This window comes from Elephas maximus, chromosome 19 (assembly GCF_024166365.1).
Source record: "Elephas maximus indicus isolate mEleMax1 chromosome 19, mEleMax1 primary haplotype, whole genome shotgun sequence".
NCBI classification, from domain to species: Eukaryota; Metazoa; Chordata; class Mammalia; order Proboscidea; family Elephantidae; genus Elephas; species Elephas maximus.
Genome location: NC_064837.1, coordinates 19,363,950 through 19,382,966, shown reverse-complemented (window position 1 = coordinate 19,382,966; position 19,017 = coordinate 19,363,950). Strand labels below are relative to the sequence as shown.

The 19,017-nt window shown below is 41.8% G+C and overlaps 1 protein-coding gene across 2 annotated transcripts in view; it reads right to left on the bottom strand.

Annotated features, from left to right (window-relative positions):
* Positions 1-1,519: 1,519 nt before the first annotated feature.
* Positions 1,520-19,017, bottom strand: part of METTL16 (methyltransferase 16, N6-methyladenosine) — a 79,516-nt gene continuing 62,018 nt past the window's right edge. Inside the window, exons 9-11 of one of the 2 annotated variants that reach the window (XR_007513983.1) lie at positions 11,039-11,212; positions 4,665-10,917; positions 1,530-2,790 (exon numbers count right to left, since the gene is read on the bottom strand). Coding sequence is in view for 1 of the 2 variants with exons in the window: in XM_049859306.1 (XP_049715263.1) it covers positions 10,294-10,917; positions 11,039-11,212 (798 nt within the window). In the remaining variant the exon portion in view is untranslated. Of the gene's footprint in view, positions 10,918-11,038; positions 11,213-19,017 lie in introns of both variants that reach the window. The other variant, XM_049859306.1, reaches the window with a different exon arrangement.

Below are 19,017 nucleotides of genomic sequence, written 5' to 3'. Positions count from 1 at the left end.
AGGGAAAGGGGCAGGTCTTTATCCGGGCAACCACCCTGGGTGTGGACACTGAGTAATAAGGAAAGAAATGCAGTTCACAACCAAAAAGGGAGGAGCCACACTCTCAGCCTTTCTGAGAAACCGAACAGGCTAGCTAGCCAAGCCATGCAGCTAGAGAAGTGGGGGCTGAAGGTGACAGCGGGTCAGAAACTTGGGGAGGAGGGAGCTGGTCAACGTGGAAAGGCAAAAGGGAAAGGATGAGGACTTCAGTTATTCCTTGGGAGAAAAAAAGAGGTAGTTTCATGAGAGTAAAAAAATTAAGGTCATGGGAGTGACACTGGGCAGAAGTTATGAGTAAAGAGAGGTGGAGTCTGGCAATGTGAGTCAAGAGCCAGCTGGATCACATGGGGTGGAGGGACACTGGTGACAGGGAAGGCCCCTCCCTGGGCAGAAGGGCTGGGATATAATCAGTCCTTCATGGAATAGTTTAAGGTCTGCTGTCCCGGCAATGTAAGCTCACATCTGAAGGCAAGGCTGCAGGATCAAGTCTCTAAAACCCAGCAGATCTGCCACCTATACTAGTAGCTGATGCCCTCTCAGAGTATGCTGGGTCCCCAGCAGGGGCTTGACACTGGCTGGACTACCCAGGACGGATCGCATAGATCAGCTCCATGGGCACAACCAGATCTCTTCCAAAGGCTCCAAGACCCATCTGAAGAGTCTATACTGAACAGTGCTGGGGACACTCTTCAGAGCCTAGAGCAACATGCCAGCCCCAGGGGGCTGGCATAGTATGCATGTCCTCCCCGCTCCCCCCCCCCCAAAAAATATCCATAATAAAAATAGATAAACATTTTTCTGGTGTCAGAGTGGTAAAAGAGCTTTCTAACAAAAAAGGCAAACAAAGTCTAAAGGCATAGCATGATAGATTTGATTACATAAACCCTTTAAAAGTTCTTAACTGTAAAAACAAACAGAAAAAAAGGCAAATGACAAAATGAAGGGAAATACCAGCAACATATACCTTTACAATTCAGCAAGAAAAAGAATACCTGGATAGGAAAATGAACGTAGACCGTCAACAATAAAGAAATATGTATCATATATCCAAGAATGAAAATGTTTGACCTTGTCAATATAATGAAATAATTTCTTACCTATCAACTGATATGGAATTTTGAGCAATTAGCCTCCTAGAGCTATCAATGGTGCGGTAAAAACAGGCACTCATGGCCACATAAACTGTCACAACCTTTTTAGCAAGCAAAGTGACAGTATATATTAAGAGCCTTTAGGAATAATATCCTCTGACTCAGTAATTCTACTTAATACAAATTTATCCTAAGGCCGTAACAGAAAGGCATGAAGGTTTTTATACAAAGATATTCACTGAAACATTATTTACAACAGTGAAAAAGAAAACCTAAATATCCAACCAGGAGCAACTGACTTAGTAATGCTCACAACATAGCATGTGAAGAAAGCAGGGCTGTTAATATACCACAATATTAACAGTTGTCTTTGAACAGCGTAAACTTTATTTTCACAAGTTTTCTGAAACATATATTAGTCTTATCAGAAAAAGTTATCACAATATACTGCTAAATAAAAAAGGCTATAAAACAGTAATGCATGTACAATATGATCCCACATTTACTGTTTAAAAATACAGATGCACACAGAAATACGCAGACAACAAAATGTAAAATAACTACTTTTTCCAGGAGCATCTAAATCTGCTCCTGCTGCAGCTTAACCCTGAAGTTCCCCAGAAATCATTTCATCTACTCCTATAGTCCAGATGAGAAACGAGGAACATTAAGGCAGTGGCACTAGGGATGGCGAGGTGGAATTGATACAATCTGGTGAAAGATTTTAGTTCTGGGTGGTGAAGGAGTGGGAAGAGCAGAGGCTTCTAATCTCAATAGCTGGGTCGGTGATCAAGGATACAGGAAGAGAAGCAGGTGTAGGTAATAAGTCGAGTTTGGCATGCTTCTGGTACTGGTGGAGATGTCCTATAGGTGGTTAGGTATGAAGATGTTGGAACTTCCAGAGAGGTCTGAATGCTGGGTGTCATGAGTGTGTATGGGTGAGTAGTAACTGAAGTCATGAAAGTGGATGAGGTCACCCAGAAATGGGAAAAGAAAGCAGATGAGGCCCATGGGTAGAATTCTTGGGATTCTCTCCCATTAAAGGTGAGAAGGGCCCTAAAAAAAGGGGTAGGGGTGGGAGTGGGGGTGAGCGGCAACCAGACTGCAGGAGCTTAAAGTAAATGAGTTAGCAAAGTGGGGGTAGCAAACATATAGACAATTCTACCTGTGGCAGAAGGGGCATCCAACAGAGATCACAGACTGATGGCCCACAAGCTATTTTAAATAAAATACTGAATTAGTTGCCAGGGTTTACAATTAAGTAAACTTCTCACAAAACCTGAATTTCTGGCTTCCCTCAAAAAATCAGAAGATTTGAGATGGGAAAATCACATTGATTTAAGAGATCACACAGCTGATTAATGTAATTGCTGCCAATAAACTGTACACCTGTAAAAAGTTGAATTGGCAAGAAGAGTTGTGTGATATATTTACAACAACAACAAAGAGCAGCTGTTGAGGCTGTTTGTGTACAAACCAAACACCTCATGGAATTTAGCTTCTTGGTTTGGAGGTTGAGGGTCATGGTTTCATGGGACATCTCAGTTAACTGGCCTAACACAGTGCTTAGTGCTTCTATCTCCTACTTCATTGAGTAGTGCCTGGGGTCTTCAATGCTTGCAAGTGGCCATCCAACGTACAACAATCGGTCTCTATTCGCCTGGAACAACAGAGGAAGGCGAGTCAGGAATAGGAGGAAATGCAATGTGTGGCTAATTACCTCCTTGAACAACTGCCCGCTTTGCCATGAGACCAGAAGAACTGGATGGTCCCTGACTACCATTACTGAACGTTTTGATCAAAGATTCTATAGAATCCTTATCAAAAGGGGGAAAATGTAGAATAGAATTTCAAATTCCCAGGGACTCCAGACATTGTGGAGCCCGGGAAGCTGGATGAAGCCCCAAAACTATTGCCCTGAGATAATCTTTAAACCAAAAACATCCCTTGAATTCTTCTTAGAACCAGATGGTAGTAGCTTAACTAGTGAAGAATGTCTGCCTTGAGCATTGTGCTCTTTTAAGAACTATTAACATGGGATCGAACTGACAGTAGCAACTAGGAGGTTTAGATAGGAAGCTTAGGGGGCATTAAGTTGATGTTAATGGGGGAGGGACAATTTAGAAAAAGGAGGGTGAGAATGGTTGTGCATCTTGAAGAATATAATCAATGTCACTGAATTGTACATGTAGCAACTACTGAATTACGTTCTGCTGTGTATATATTCTCAACAAAAATGTTTTTGAAAAATCAGAAAATCCAACATTGGGCACTTATTTTTGCACGGCAATAAACAGCAAGAGTTGAATAAAAGCTACTTGCTTTTAGTCAGGACACAATCTCGTCTTCTCTTACTAATGACACTTGCCTGGTTCCTGATGTAGAAGATGGGATGCTTGCCCTTGGAATGAAAAAGCCCTTATCTGTGCTAGTCCTGAGCTCACAGAAATACAGGCCAGAGCTGCTCCCTAAAGCTCCACAATGCACCCAATCTAGCTCGGAAGGCGGGAACCTGGGACAAACAGGTCTGGGGTGAGGATCCTATGTCACACCAGTAAGAGCCATCAAGTCCCCAAATCACAAACTTATGGGAGCAGGCCCATGGCCACCCCACTGTCTGTCTGTTCTAGGAGGGCTTCGGGCTCAGCAGTGCTCTCTGGATAGCCTTCTTTTTAGACAGTAGCAGCACAAGCTGCCATTTCCCCAGGGGCTGGCTGGCTGCTGGAACCAGCCAAGTCCCTCAGCTGGGGATTTCCCGGCTCTGCATTGCTTCTAGATTCCTGGGCCACACTCCCTAAGTGGCTTCACCAGATGGCAGGCTGCCTTTGCTTTACCAGATTTACACGAGTTCATACATCTACCTAGGGAAGAGGATTGACTTGCTGTTTTTCTGACAATCGATACCTTCTCCAGCAAGCTCAAAAGCACATCAGTTTTGTGTTCTCTAAGTGAAATATTTGGAGCTGCCTATTAAAAAAAAAAAATCAAACCTCTCTTCCATTATTATACAATTATGTATTGTCAGAGAGTCATTAGCTAATTATCAGTTATTTTACATTGATTCTGGTCCAACATGTGCTTTCACTAGACATTTTATTTTGTGGTTTCATTAACTACTTAATTATCTGCACTACTGCCAAATACAAAATTCTGTGAAGATTTGATAGCATAAATTAAGAACTAATTATGAGCAATTTCACTTACTAAATCTTGCTCACTCATCATAAACTAGACAATACTATGTTAAAGTGCTAAATTGTGAAGTTAGATAAAATAGGCTTTTTTCTCTTCCCTTTCGTATAACTGAAGTTTCCTTCTGCAGATGTGAATCAAATGAGATTGGAAGTCCATTTTCATCATAAGTGCAGCACTTATTATGGAATCTTGAGACTGAGTACAAGAGCCCAGTCTTGAATTCTTGGACCAGAGTTCAATCCCATTTCTGGGACTTAGCTCTGTGATCAACTTAGGACAAGTTACTTAAGCTCTCTGAGCTTTTATTTCCTTTAGCTACCACACAAGGACACCACATACCTCACAGGGTTACGCTAAACAGGACAATCTCTGTAGAAGTTGGCCGATCAATACTGGTTTCCTGCTCTTCCTCCGTAACATGGAAGTTTGGGTTTTGCTCTTGGTCAAAAGGTGGCTATTATACACTCGAGCTCTCAGCCTTTTCATCTGAGTCTATTGGTAGATCTTCTGACCAGATGCTGAAAGAGTACAAAGGTGTGAGTGAACTGAGAAGCCTACTCTGTGTGTATGCACTTTGCCAGGTGTTTCAGTACTTCTCTCACATACTTGTTACTAGTATCCTGTGACACAAGTATTCCCCGTATTTTATATGAGGAAACCAAGGCTTAGTAAAATGCACTTATCCTGGAAGGAGTGGAACTAGACTCTAAACCACATCTGATGAACTATGAAGTCTGCGCTCTTTGCTCTGTTTTTCACTCCCCTTCAGTGGCTGGCAAAGTATCTTAGAGTTATACATCTTTTGTCCTCTTCAAAAAACAAAACAAAACCAAACCCGTTGCTGTCGAGTCGATTCCAACTCAGAGCAACCCTATAGGGCAGAGTAGAACTGCTCCACAGGGCTTCCAGAGAGCGGCTGGTGGATCTGAACTACTAATCTTTTTGGTTCCCAGCCATAGCATGCCATGGCTCTTAACTACTGCGCCACCAGCGCCCCTTTGTCCTCTTCAGAGCGTCATATATAAGGCAATTCTGCCGAGTCCACCTGCACTTTCTGGTCCACCCCTTATCTCTGTTCCCTGGCTCATAATAAGTACCCCTGATCTTCCACTTTCCTGAAGACAGCCTAGAGTCCTTGATGCTTCTGTTTGGATTGAGACAGGCAGATAGGCTACACCTCAAAGGGCATTTGGAGGTACAAGGCTTTCCCTCAGTCACAACAGTCTCCTGCAGTAAAAGCACAGCCTCCAAAAGGCAGTATTAACTATTCTAAAAGGCAGCATTAGCTGTTCCAACCAGCAATTAAAAAATAAACCACTGTTTTAGTCATTTGGGTGAGTCACAGCAGAGGATCTGAACGTCCTTACAGAGCTGAGCAGAACTCTGATTTGTTGTGTGAGGCCCTGCTGCTAGTGGGGTGAGCCCCATACAGGGCTTCTACTATTGTGCTGGCACTGGCACCAAGAGGTATGCACTTGGCATTACTAGAAAGGTTCAAGAGCATCAATGCCCTGCTCTAGGAGGCAGAAGCCAATTCACATTTTCCAGTAAACCTCCTCTGGATTCTACTGGGTTTAGTGCCCATTCAGAGGAGCCCTGGAGCCACAGTGGTTATCCACTCAGCTGCTAATCAGAAGGTTGGCAGTTCAAACCCACCCGCCACTCCACGGAAGAAAGATGTGGCCGTCTACTTCCATAAAGATTTATAGCCTTGGAAACCCTATGTGGCAGTTCTACTCTGTCCTACAGGGTCGCTACGAGCTGGAATAGACTTGATAGCCAACAAGTTTTTGGAAGGCCAATTCAGCAAAACAAATCTCCAGAGCACCAACTTCCTTGAAAAAGACATGTGGTCATGTCCCTTTCCTGGGGGCACCCCGGATGTCTGAAAAAATGCGGCACCTTTGAGACTGTCTTCTCTCAGAGGCCTCCTTCGTTCTTGAGACTGGTCCTTTTTCTCCCTAATGTGTAGCTCCGCTGGGCTGGCCACCTACAATGTCTGACCTTGTGCCACAGAAGTAAGAATAGATGGTACCTTTCTTTGAGCGCACATAGACCTCAGGGCTAGAAATATACCTGCTCTGCACAGAAATACCCCTTGTGGGGAAACCAGACCCAGCTAAGCTATATGTATACAACACAGAACCCCTATTAACATTTGACCTAAATGGCAACACATTACATGCATTTGTCAGCTAGGCAGATGAACCAAAAACAAGAATTGATAAAAGAACACTGAAACCAGTTTTACCTGAAGCCCTTGATATTACTCTTCCTTACACGTAAGTCTTTTGAAAAGTTATTGTTTTAAGATCAATAAACATCCTCCCATCAGTACCCCCACTAACTAGATACCAATAAAAAGTTTATCCAGAGGACTGACCCAACCTGGACAGATGGAAAGAAAAGAAAAAATAGTTAACTGGGGCTGTAAAGAAACACAAACAGGTTGAAAGGGATTATGCCCAGATAAAAAGACCATAGGTGGTGTTTTTTAAATTCTACTTTTATTTTTCAAATTTTCTTTATGTGAAAATATACTTGTTTACATAAAAATACTTATCTGGGTAGCAACTGGATAGTTCAAGAAAATACCATGGACATAGTTTTATCAATTCCCACAGAGGAACTTAAGGTGCCTGATAAAAAGGCCAAAGATGCCCCCGTGTGGCTAGAGAGAAAAATGTTGTGTTTTAAGTAAGATGCTGGGTAGAAGGCTAGTCAAGAATTATTCACTCTCTTCTCTTAAGGGACACCCTGGTGGCATAGTGATTAGGTGCTATGGCTGCTAAGCAAGGTCAGCAGTTTGAATGCACCAGGCGCTCCTTGGAAACTCTACGGGACAGCTCTACTCTGTCCTATAGGGTCGCTGTGAATCAGAATTGACTCCACGGCAGTGGGTTTGGTTTGGTTTTGGTTTTCTCTTAAGAGGACCTGGATTCTCCACAGCCTTCTTCATCTTTTCCACAACTTGAAGTTTTCCTTGTATTGTCAGAGCTTAGAAGTTAGAGCGTTCACGGTAAGCTCTGTATATATTTAGTGTAAATTTTAAAAATATATATTTAAAAAATGCATAAAGTTTTAAATAATCAACAAGAATCCTTAAGGTTAACTGGCACTTCCACACAGATGACAGTCCTGCTAGGATGTGCAGCAACGCTCTGGTGTGTTGACCACTCGGCAAGGACATGGGGTGAAGGAACCAAACTGTTGGAAGCATAGCACATTCCAAAGAACAAAAACAGCTTTAGCCTCCACGGAAAACAAGCTCTGTCTCTGTTCCTACTTTAGGTATCAGGAGATCAGAGGCCAGTGCCAGGGACCAGAACAGAATTTAAGATAATACCAAAAAGATTTAATTTCATACCAATCCACGAAGATGAACTTGACCTCCAGACACTTAAGCAAAGTATCACCCAACATAATGGCAGGTGGGCCAATAAAGAAAAAGTTCCTTTTCTCCAATAATAAAGTATATGCTATCACTCAACTATAAAGTATATGCACAACCAATGCAATTTTTAAAAGTCTTCTACAAGAGTTTTCCATGTCCTGTTATTAGACAGTCTGCAGTAAGAAACACATGCTCCTCTCAGAGAACAAAGTGAAGACATCCCAAAGTGAAGAAGGCGCTCAGAGCTCTAGTACTTACAATACTCCGGAAGCTCTCCTTGCCAGTTTTTTTTTTAACTCTCAGAGGATTAGCTGAACACCCATAAAGCCTCCTCTCTGACACCACGCCTTAAATCTGGGGTTCTGAAGCACCCAGAGACACAGACCCACCTTCTGTGCCTCTAGATACAGAGTATTCTCTGTGAATCCCTAAGAGGTAGACTTAAAGGCCAACACTGTGCCTGAAATTCATTTTGAACAAGGCAAGGAGTGTAAATAAATACACTGTTACCACATGGAAAAATACTTACACTCACACAATCCCATCTTTAGAAAGAGAAATGGCAGGAAACACGCTAAAATACCAATATTGGTTGTGTTAGAGAAGGCCGAGGCCAGGGGTGATTTTGTTGTTTTCTACTTTTCATTTTTCAAAGTCTTCTTTAATGAACATGTGATACTCTTTTATAATGAAATAAACAAAAATAATACTTACTGATTACTTTTTGAATGAATAGTTGCCACTTTATCTTAAAATTATATCAAGAAAACTAGGTTTGGGTGGCTGCTTATTCAAATGTGATCGTCATCAGAAGTAAGGTCAGTGGTGTGGTATTGGGTGGGGATGGCAGAAAATTACTAGACAAGAGGCCTGAATTAAATCTTGGCTCTGTGGGATCCTGGGCATTCGTCTCCTTATCCTGTCAAATGAAGGGCTGAACTAGAATAATGGTTCTTAATCCTCAGTAGGTTACTGACTCTTGTCTATAAATCAGGGACCCTCTCGGAAGGGGGGGGGACAGGGACGGGGGACGGGGGGAACACATGCTCACAGAGCTTTTAGAAATAATTCCAGGAAGTTTATGGATTCTCTAGAGGTCCATGGGCTGGGTTAATATGTTCTCTTCCACAGCTCTGTCTCCACTACCACAGGGAGGCATACTATAGTCCTAGTTTCATTTCCTGTATCTTTGCTGAGGGCCTGATCTACTGCTGCCAAGATACGCCAAGGTCATCAGCTTTCTGTCCTACCAATATCCACCTCTCAAAAGGGTGGCTTAACTTCTCAGCCTGAGTCTACTTGGTAGGTGGCAAGGAACTCTGGCACCATACTCAAAGATTTTAGTCTAAACAGAACCCTAGGCTGCTGTGTAAAATCAGGCTGTGAAAGTTAAACACAGCAGAGGGTAACTGAGATACCAAAAGAACAAAAAAATGAGACTCCTTTTCCAGAGGCATTCCTGCTGAGCCCTGGGCATTCCAATTAGAAACATGTTTTAAAAACACAGTTACTCTGGCCTCAGAAATCTCCGGCACTAGCAGGATCATACTTGAACCTACAAAAAGCTGTCTCTGGTCAGCTACAATTTATCTGTCAACAGATGGGACTTTGAAAAGTTAACTGCTGCACATACTGTCTCTGGCTCCATTTCTTATTTCTATCTTACCCACCCAAAGCCGGGAAAAAAAAAAAAATCCCCCCAACCCCAGGATCCAAATAGGATTGATGATTTTCAGTTCTGAATGGTCTTATATTTAAAAACAAAACAAAGGTCCACTTCTAATGTCAAAACAAATGAAAATCATAGAGCCGTAAAACAGCAACAGAATGGCTGGAGGTAGGAGTATGGCCGCATTCTGCTGCATCTCGGTCACATGTGGGAATTCTGCTTACCTAATTCTGTTTCTGAAATAAGCACCATTAAAGCAGACATCCGTCAGCCATGTAACTTTCCACCGGTGCTCCCCACATTGGGCCTTCCTCCTGGCATCACTTTAGGTTTCTCTCCCCCCACCTCCCATCCAGCCAGTTCCTTTCTCAGGTCTGAGGCAGGGATAATGGTATGCATCCAGAGTGAGTCGGGCTGGTCCTGAAAGGTGACTCTAGAAGAGGGCACCAGGGCCTAACTACCCTGGGTGGGAGAGACAACGTGATGCTCTGTGCAGCCCTGACCCAGACCAGACCCCAAAAACAGTCCCTCTGGCCTCAGAGAACCAGCCACCCTGAGATGATCAGCTTAAGTCTGGTTCAAATCCCTCATGAGTTTACTGACGGCTTTTTGTTGTTGCCGACAACCACAATTCTTTCTCCTGAGCTACCATAATAAAATTTCCTATATAACCACAATTCTTTCTCCTGAGCTACCGTAATACAATTCCCTATAACTTGAAAAAAAAAAAAAAGGTGAAGGGGAGGGTAGATTTAAAAATGGATTAATTTGTTTCTGTTTTTAAAGAGTATTCTGTATAATGTTACTAATGGATCAATGGTGGAATTCCTCCTGGAACCCCACTGGCCACTCCAAGGCAAGCTTCTTTTATAGACACTTTACCCAACTGGGCAAGAAGACTGGAGTTAACTAGCAACAAGCCTGAAAATTTGGTTACGTATATAGGTACAAAGCTGGTTCATCAAATCCCTGTTCTGGCCCTCAACCCAATGCATTTCAACTAAAGCATCGTCCGCCTCCTTCTTAACGTTTATCAAACACTTAAACAGATAATGTCCAGCTGCTCCTTGCAGGTGTTTCCCTTTTTCAGCCACCGCATTGCTGAACTGCTCAGACACCTCTTGGTCCTGGGGTCCATTGCTAGAGGCTTTACAACTTTCCAGAATCTCTATCCCTCCCTGCCCCTCACTCCTTTCATCCTCCATGGTCTCCGGGTTTTCTTCTTGGGAAAGGGAATGCTCGTTTGGGCAGTGGCCCTCGACAGTGACAGGCTCGCCCTCCCGTACAGCTGGCCTGTATGAGGTACTCTCCTGGGGGCCCTGGGCCAAGTTGTGGCCATTGCCAGACTCTTTGGAAGTAAACTTTTTCTCTTCCAAGGCTTGGATGACGTCCTCAGGAGCTCGGGGAACTTCTCTCAACTGTCTCACTCGTTCTCTTTTCTTTCTCCTTAAATGAATCCAGGAGTTTTCTATGGCTGTTAGGAAAAGGCTAACTTCCTCCCTTCCACAGGGAACTCGCTTATGCTGGACCTATTTGGAGGAAAAACAGAAGTTTATAGGAAATCACTTTTTTCTTCTCTCTCCAAACTCCTTTAAAGAAGGAAGGAAGAAAGAGTAGTGTAAATACTTTTTCAACACGTTAACCAGGTACCTTCAGATCAGTGAGAATTTTTTCAATCCAGGTTGTCACAACTACTATGCCTTCTACTGTCTCCGAGCCCAAAGACGACGCTTTGAGGGACAGTTCCTTCATCACAGATGCCAACACTACAAATGTGATGGGTTTTCTGGGCTTCTCCAATTTTCTTCGTTTATTTGGTGGCGACTGAAAGAAAAAGAAGCATGGTAAAAGAGAGGAGAGTGATACAAATAATTAAATCTCATGCATTATAATGGACTCAGGGACATTTCCATGACATGATTGCTACCAATCATAAAAAAAAAAAAAAAAAAGAGCCCTCAAAATGCAAAGGCCTTTGCTCGTGTTCTCTCTAATACCTAAAACAAACCTGCAAGATAGGTTTTCCATCTCTCCATTTTACAGATGAGAAAACTAAGACTAACTTGCTCAAGGTCACATAGCTGGTAGCTACCCAGAGTTAGAATTTGAACCCCAAACCCAAGTTCTTTCCACCATAACACGCTGCCATTGTTCTGGCTATCAGTATACCAGTTCTCCAATTGCTAAATATCCTATTCTACCTGTTTCCCTCAAAGCAGGCCTGTACACTGATTTATTGCATAGCAACTCGAGGACCTGGGGGTATTGTGTTCTTTTCTATAGAGAACTACATGGTTTGAAATTGCCAACTGGTAGTTTGAATTTGTACTTGCTGAGGCTTGAAATAAAGCAGCCAGTGAACCACAGCTTGTGAGATCATAAGCTAGGAATGACTGGGGCCAATAAGATCACATGGGCTGAAGAGGAGGATGGCTAAATCCTTGTTAATGCTGGCACCAAGCCAGTGGCTAACTAAGGACTGCAGCTCAGCAGGGGAGAGAGGCATACCAGTACTGATGAAAACACTGGATTTGAAAGCAGTTCCACGTAAATCAAGACTCGTCTCTTTTTCTATCTCAAGCTTGGAAGCTTGGAAGGCAAATTACACCCTATCCACTAGAGGGACTCAAGCTCCATTTTAAAAACCAAATGACATCACTGTATTTAAAATTTCTTTAAAGTGAAAACTTTCTAAATGGTATTTAAAAAAAATGACTCTTAGCCATGACTAGATATATTATGGACACTTTAAAGAGACAGACTTGTATTTGTTGACAAAACTTATCAAAACTTAAAAAAAATTAAAGACATTTCTAAGGTCAGGATCAAAATGAACAGATGAAGCCAGTAAGGAGAAAGGCTCAAAAAGAGTAAAACCTAATTAGTGTTGAAGATCTTTTCCTGCAAAAAAGGAGCCCTGGCAGTGCAGTGGTTAAGCACTCGGCTGCTAATCAAAAGGTCAGCAGTTCAAACCCACCAGTGGCTCCAGGGGAAAAAGATGTGGCAGTCTACTTCCATAAAGATTACAGCCTTGGAAACCCTATGGGGGCAGTTCTACTCTGTCCTACAGGGTCACTATGAGTCGGAATTGACTCAAAAGCAATGAGTTCCTGCAAAAAGGAATCCCCGCTGACTCTGTAGCTGCTAACTCTACCTGGAAACACTGTTAGAGCACATGTACACACCTTAAGGTCCAATTACTAGGTAAGGCCTTTTAAGAGTTAAACGGCAACCCCACACTCCATACATAGACAACAAAATAGCCAGTTTGTTCTACCCTAGAATACTTTTAAGTATCATCCGAAATGATACTTCCAAGAAACAATCCACATTTTCTCTTTGTACCAGAAATTAACTAATTAAAAAATGGAAATTAAAGAATGCTAGAAAGAAAAACTTAGAAGAAAAGGACCAAAAGCAAAGGGCGTGTCTGAGTAAGAACCTACTCTTAAGAAATAAATAGTGGACTCTAAGTCTGCCTGAGCCTGAACTTGTTCAACAAATGGTTCGGGCATGATCAGACAGCTTTATATTGACATGAAGACAGTAGTATTGCTATTGCTCAATCACGCAGCATGAGAAACAGTTTACTGGGAGCCTCACAGACGTTTTGACACTTTGTGCTAAGGAGCTAAAGTATCATTATTAAGGTGGGGTGATGGGAAGATGGTGGTGCTGGTGGGATGTGTGGGTGTTGGTGTATGTGTGTGTAAAAAAGGGGACAATAATCAGGTTCTCCATTTCACTTCTCAACATCCAAGGCTGTTACCATGGAAAGCTCACCATGACAGGGCCATCCCTGACAGTCCACCCAGCACACCAAAGGTCATCAAGGACAGCAGCTCATATCTCTTTTGACAGAGGTGGTAGTCATTTGTGTTCATAAATTGCAACTAGTAAAGGTATTACTGTGTTTCTCACTTGTCACCCTAGGGCTGGCCTTCAATACTCTTTCTCCACTAGAATGAACTCATTATTTCAAAATTAGAGGACATGCACCCTCACCAAACCTCACAGGAGCTCTATCAGGGATCTGAATTTCTAGTTCTGAGAGAATCAGAAACAACCAAAGAAGTAATTTATTACCCTGTTCTCCCAGGACTAAAAGGAGAACTTCACCATCTCAAACATGGTTCCCTCACTCAGCATCCTGGCTTTGGTTTTCCACATACAGTAGACAATCAACAAATCTGACGTGCTGAGGGTTTCTAATGAATGCTTTAATACGTACACATATACATATACTCAGGATTATTTTAAATTGGATTTTACTCTACTACAGAAACTGGTCACTCAAGAGACAGATAACAATTTATATTTTAAAAATTCTCAAGCGAGGTTTTTAAATGACAAACCTTAACTACTGCTTATAGCAAAGCAATCACCCCTCTCCCACTTTTGCTTGTCGTGAAAATTCTTAGTAGGCAGGGCCACAGTAAAATACAAGATTAAGTTTTAAGAAATGGTTACATTCAACCTCACATGTCCCTGGTATTAGGTAATTTTACACCCTGTCATAAACACTAATAAACAGAACCCATCTGTTTTTCTCCAATTAAAATCACCTTCTTTTGCTAATATGCTGTGACCCCAAATCACAAATATTTTAAGTGAAGGGTGTTACACTCAAACTGTCCTAAACTGTCCCAGTCCAGTTTAACAGGCAAGGTATACATAAATAATTTCACACTTTATGGACCAAAGACCTAAATATAAAATCTAAAACAATAAAGATCATGGAAGAAAAAATAGGGACAACGCTAGAAGCCCTAACACAGCATAAACAGTATACAAAACATTACTAACAATGCAGAAGAAAAACTAGATAACTGGGAGCACCTAAAAATCAAACACCTATGCTCATCCAAAGACTTCACCAAAAGAGTAAAAAGGCTACCTACAGACTGGGAAAAAGTTTATAGCCATGACATTTCCCATCAGCGTCTGATCTCTAAAATCTAGATGATACTGCAAAAACTCAACTACAAAAAGACAAATAACCCAATTAAAAAATGGGCAAAGGATATGAACAAGCACTTCACTAAAGAAGACATTCAGGTAGCTAATAGATACATGAGGAAATGCTCACCATCATTAGCCATTTGAGAAATGCAAATCAAAACTACAATGAGATTCCATCTCACGCCAACAGGGCTGGCATTAAGCCAAAAAAACACAAAATAATAAATGTTGGAGAGGTTGTGGAAAGACTGGAACACTTATACATTGTTAGTGGGAATGCAAAATGGTACAACCATTTTGGCGCTTCCTTAAAAAACTAGAAATAGAATTACCACACGATCCAGCAATCCCACTCCTTGGAATATATCCTAGAGAATTAAGAGCCTTTACACAAACAGATATATGCACACCCATGTTCACTGCAGCACTGTTTACAATAGCAAAAAGATGGAAGCAACCAAGGTGCCCATCAATGGATGAATGGGTAAATAAATTACGGTATATTCACACAACGGAATACTACGCATCGATAAAGAACAGTGAGGAATCCACCAAACATTTCATAACATGGAGGAATCTGGAAGGCATTATGCTGAGTGAAATCAGACAGCTGCAAAAGGACAAATATTGTATAAGACCACTATTATAATAACTGGACAAACAGTTTAAACAGAGAAGAAAATATTCTTTGATGGTTATGAGAGGAGGGAGGGAGGGGCGGGGTTTTCACTAATTAGATAGTAGATAAGAATTATTTTAGGTGAAGGGAAAGACAACACAATACAGGTGAGGTCAGCACAACTGGACTAAACAAAAAGCAAAAAAGTTTCCTGAATAAACTGAACGGTTCAAAGGACAGCATAGCAGGGGCAGGGGTTTGGGGACCAGGGTTTCAGGGGACATCTAAGTCAATTGGCATAATAAAATCTATTAAAACATTCTGCATCCCACTTTGGAGAGTGGCTTCTGGGGTCTTAAACGCTAGCAAGTGGCCATCTAAGATGCATAAACTGGTCTCAACCTACCAGGAGCTGCAGTGAACATGGGGGAGGAGCTGTCTGTCTCATTAGGGGGAGAGCAATCAGGAGTATATAGCAAGGTGTATATAAATTTTTGTATGAGAGGCTGCCTCGATTTGTAAACTTTCACTTTAAGCACAAAAAAAATTTAACAAGATTTTTAACAAATTCACATTTTAAAGTTTAAAAAAAAAAAACATTTACAGTGAGTAATTCAGTTAAATGCAAAGAACCAGAAGGTGAATTTACAAGTGGTTTCAATTAGAAGACACCCTAGTCTGTCTGGCTGAAATGACAAGGTGAAGAAGTCCGTGGGGATATAGGTTTTTTATCTTTTATCTTTGAAATTGCAAACTGATTGCCACGGAGTCGATTCCGACTTATAGCGACCCTATAGGACAGAGCAGAACTGCCCCACAGGATTTCCAAAGAGTGGCTGTTGGATTCAAACTGCAGACCTTTGGGTTAGCAGCCGAGCTCTTAACCACTGCGTCACCAGGGCTTCTTGAATTGTAAGATTCAAGGAATGACAATCAGTAGGGGAAAGAGCTTCAAGCTTTATTTTTTGCACTGTTTAGAACACATTAGATTGAAACTACAGATTGGGCAAAAAATAGTTCTTAAATTTTAAAACAGTCACTAAAGAGTCAGAATTTGAACCCTGAACCCAAGTTCTTTCCACCATAACATGTGGCCTCTCTTCTGGCCATCAGAATACCACTCCTCCAATTGCTGAATATCTTCTTCTATATGCTTTGCTCAAAGCAGGCCTGTACAATGATTTATTGCATAATTCAAGGACCCTGGGGCACTGTGTTCCTTTCTATACGGAACTGCATGGCTTGAAATCACCAACCCATAGTTTGAATTTATACTAGCACGGCTGTCTACAAATTCCTTAAATTCCCACTTTTACTTTAATTTCTAGATTTCATAGCACAAGCAGTCAAGAGACTTTAAATAAGGTGTAACTTAACACAAGCCGGAAACCCTGGTGGAGTAGTGGTTAAGAGCTATGGCTGCTAACCAAAAGGTCGGCAGTTTGAATCTACCAGGCGCTCCCTGGAAGCCCTATGGGGCAGTTCTACTCTGTCCTATAGGGTCGCTGTGAGTCAGATTCAACTCAGCAGCAATGAGTTTGGTTTTTGGTTTTAACACAAGCCAGAGTACAGCATCTGCTAAACTGCCAAAGCTCTGATGTTAACTATAAAATAGCTAAGGCAAAAACTCCAGTGAAGCCACAAGCAGCATGAAATCATTAAGCCGCTCCTAGCATTTTTTTTTTTTTTTTTAGCATACGCAAGAAAAAAGGAGAGACATTTGGCTAGAGACTTGCTGAGTGAAGCCACTGCCTCCTTGTTTTGACAAAGCCGCTTCTAGAAGTGGGAGGCTGGCCCTGAGTGGGGAGGGATGCTCAGCCATGGCCCTCAGGTTTCTGCTGCTCTGCCACCCTCTTAAGGTCTACTGGCCCAGGTCCTCCACAGGCGATCATTATTTGGATAAAGCGCCCAGGGGCCCACACTGAAACCTGCCAAGAACACGGACAGGTGGTGTGCTGGGAAGGACATCAGAATAGCTTACCAAGAGTGCCTTATTCAAATGTGCTCTGCTGCCATGAAGCAGACTAAAACAGTTCATTGTCCAAGGGTATAGCTTCCAGTAACAGCCTTGTGAACATCTATCTCTTCTGTTATTTTAATCTGACATTTCTTTTAAAATGCCCTGAAATCATCCCAGGACATATGTAAAAATAATGAAAAGGAAAAAAAAAAAATGCAAGGGGAAAAAAAGTTTATGCAGAACGCCATTTACCTAAGAAGAGGTTGTAACTTCATATGCGTATTTCCTTATATTAAAAAACAAAACAGTGGCAGGATAAACCATAAAACTGTTTAAATAGTAAACCATTGGGAAGTGAGGGATTAGGGTGGAAGAGACAGAAGAGGCTAGACTTCTGTTCATACCCTTTTTTAATTTTTTTTACAAAAAAAATTAAGTCACAACAAAATAAAAAACAATCCTTAAAAAATAAAAAGCAAAACGAAATAACCCTAATGATAGGGACTATTATCATCCTCCATTTTACAGATGAGGAAACTGAAGCCTACAAAAGTTAAATAAGATGCTCAACATAAAGCTAGATAGAAGGCAGCTCACCAAAGAGCGTTTCTGTATGCCATGCAATAGCGTTTTGGTGTGCCAGGGTTAAACAAAATACCAATACAAAGTATGTCACAAGGAAGTTTATGCAGAGTACCAATGACTAAAAGAAATAACTGCAACAAGTCCAGAGAAGGGAGAAATTTCTATGGGTTGAATGGTTAAAGCCTTTACAGAGAAGTTGACGTTGAGCTGAGTCGCAGTGGAGGGAAGTCAGAGGGAAGGACCAGGCAAAGAATGGGGCATGAGTAAAACCATCATGAGAGGCTACTATGGTGAAAGACAGAGTAGACAGGAAAACAGGGAGTGATCAGGATGGAAAGGAAAGTCAAGGACATATATGGGAAGCCAAGGGAGCCAAATGAGTAACCAAACCTCATCTCATTGGCAATGAGCAGACGTTCAGGAATTTTTGAGAATGGTGAACCTGTGATGAATTCAAGTGACTCCTGATGAGAGGCTGCTGGGATGGCCCATAAGCAAGAGAATGAGGGCTTGCATCAGTAGGTTGAGGGGAGCAGAGAATCCCAGAGATTTGGAGTCTAGGCTGTGAAACCGGCCGATCTGGGTTCCAACCTGACTCTCCTGAGCCTCCAGTTTCCTCATCTATAAAACAGGCGTAACATCCTACTTCATCTGATTGCTGTCAGGTTTAAATAAAATGAGATAATGGTGTGAAGCATTCAAACAACAGTAAGATTATCTCCAGGGCTTCCCTTTCCTAAACTCCCAACCACTCTTGTCCTTATTATTCATTTCAGCACTTACCCATACACAATTTTGTATAAATTGTTTTATTTGATATGGTCTCCCCCCCACCCACATAAAATTAAGCTTCTTAAGGGATGGAAAAGGGTATCATTTTTATCTTTGATATTATCACAATGAAGATCATACTTAACAAGAAAAATAACTAAGAAGAGGGTCCTTAGCTTTGACTTGGCTCACGAGCTCAGTCCCGTAACCATCACATCTGTTTTGCAGCGTGATGTACACAGCTTGGTATACTATTGGTTTTCAAACCATTTCTTAACAGCAGAACACCTTCGGCAAATAAAATCAATACATACAATTTATAAAAGCAGGTCTGCTCTAGTTAAAATGGGGGTGAAGCCTGGGGTACCAATCTGACGTCTGCCCCACTATCAACTCCTGGGGGCATCTACACGGAATTCCTAATCTATCTGGAACTAGTCTGAAAACCTACGGGGTTTTAAGTAGAGCACTGTCAGGAGACCCCAGCTCTGGCACTAATAACTTTACCTAATTACTCTGACCCTCCCCTCTGTCTGCTCTCTAAAAGCCCACAATAGCCTTGCCTCCTTGAATGTGTTTCTCTGCGAATTTTTGGAACATCTAACTACCAATAAAATGACATTGCCTTACTTTCCAGACACCACATATCCCAAAGCAATTTCTAGTTATTACTACTCCCTAGACAGGAAAGTCTCAGGCTGAAAGGAAATGTCTCAAACACAGGGGCATAAT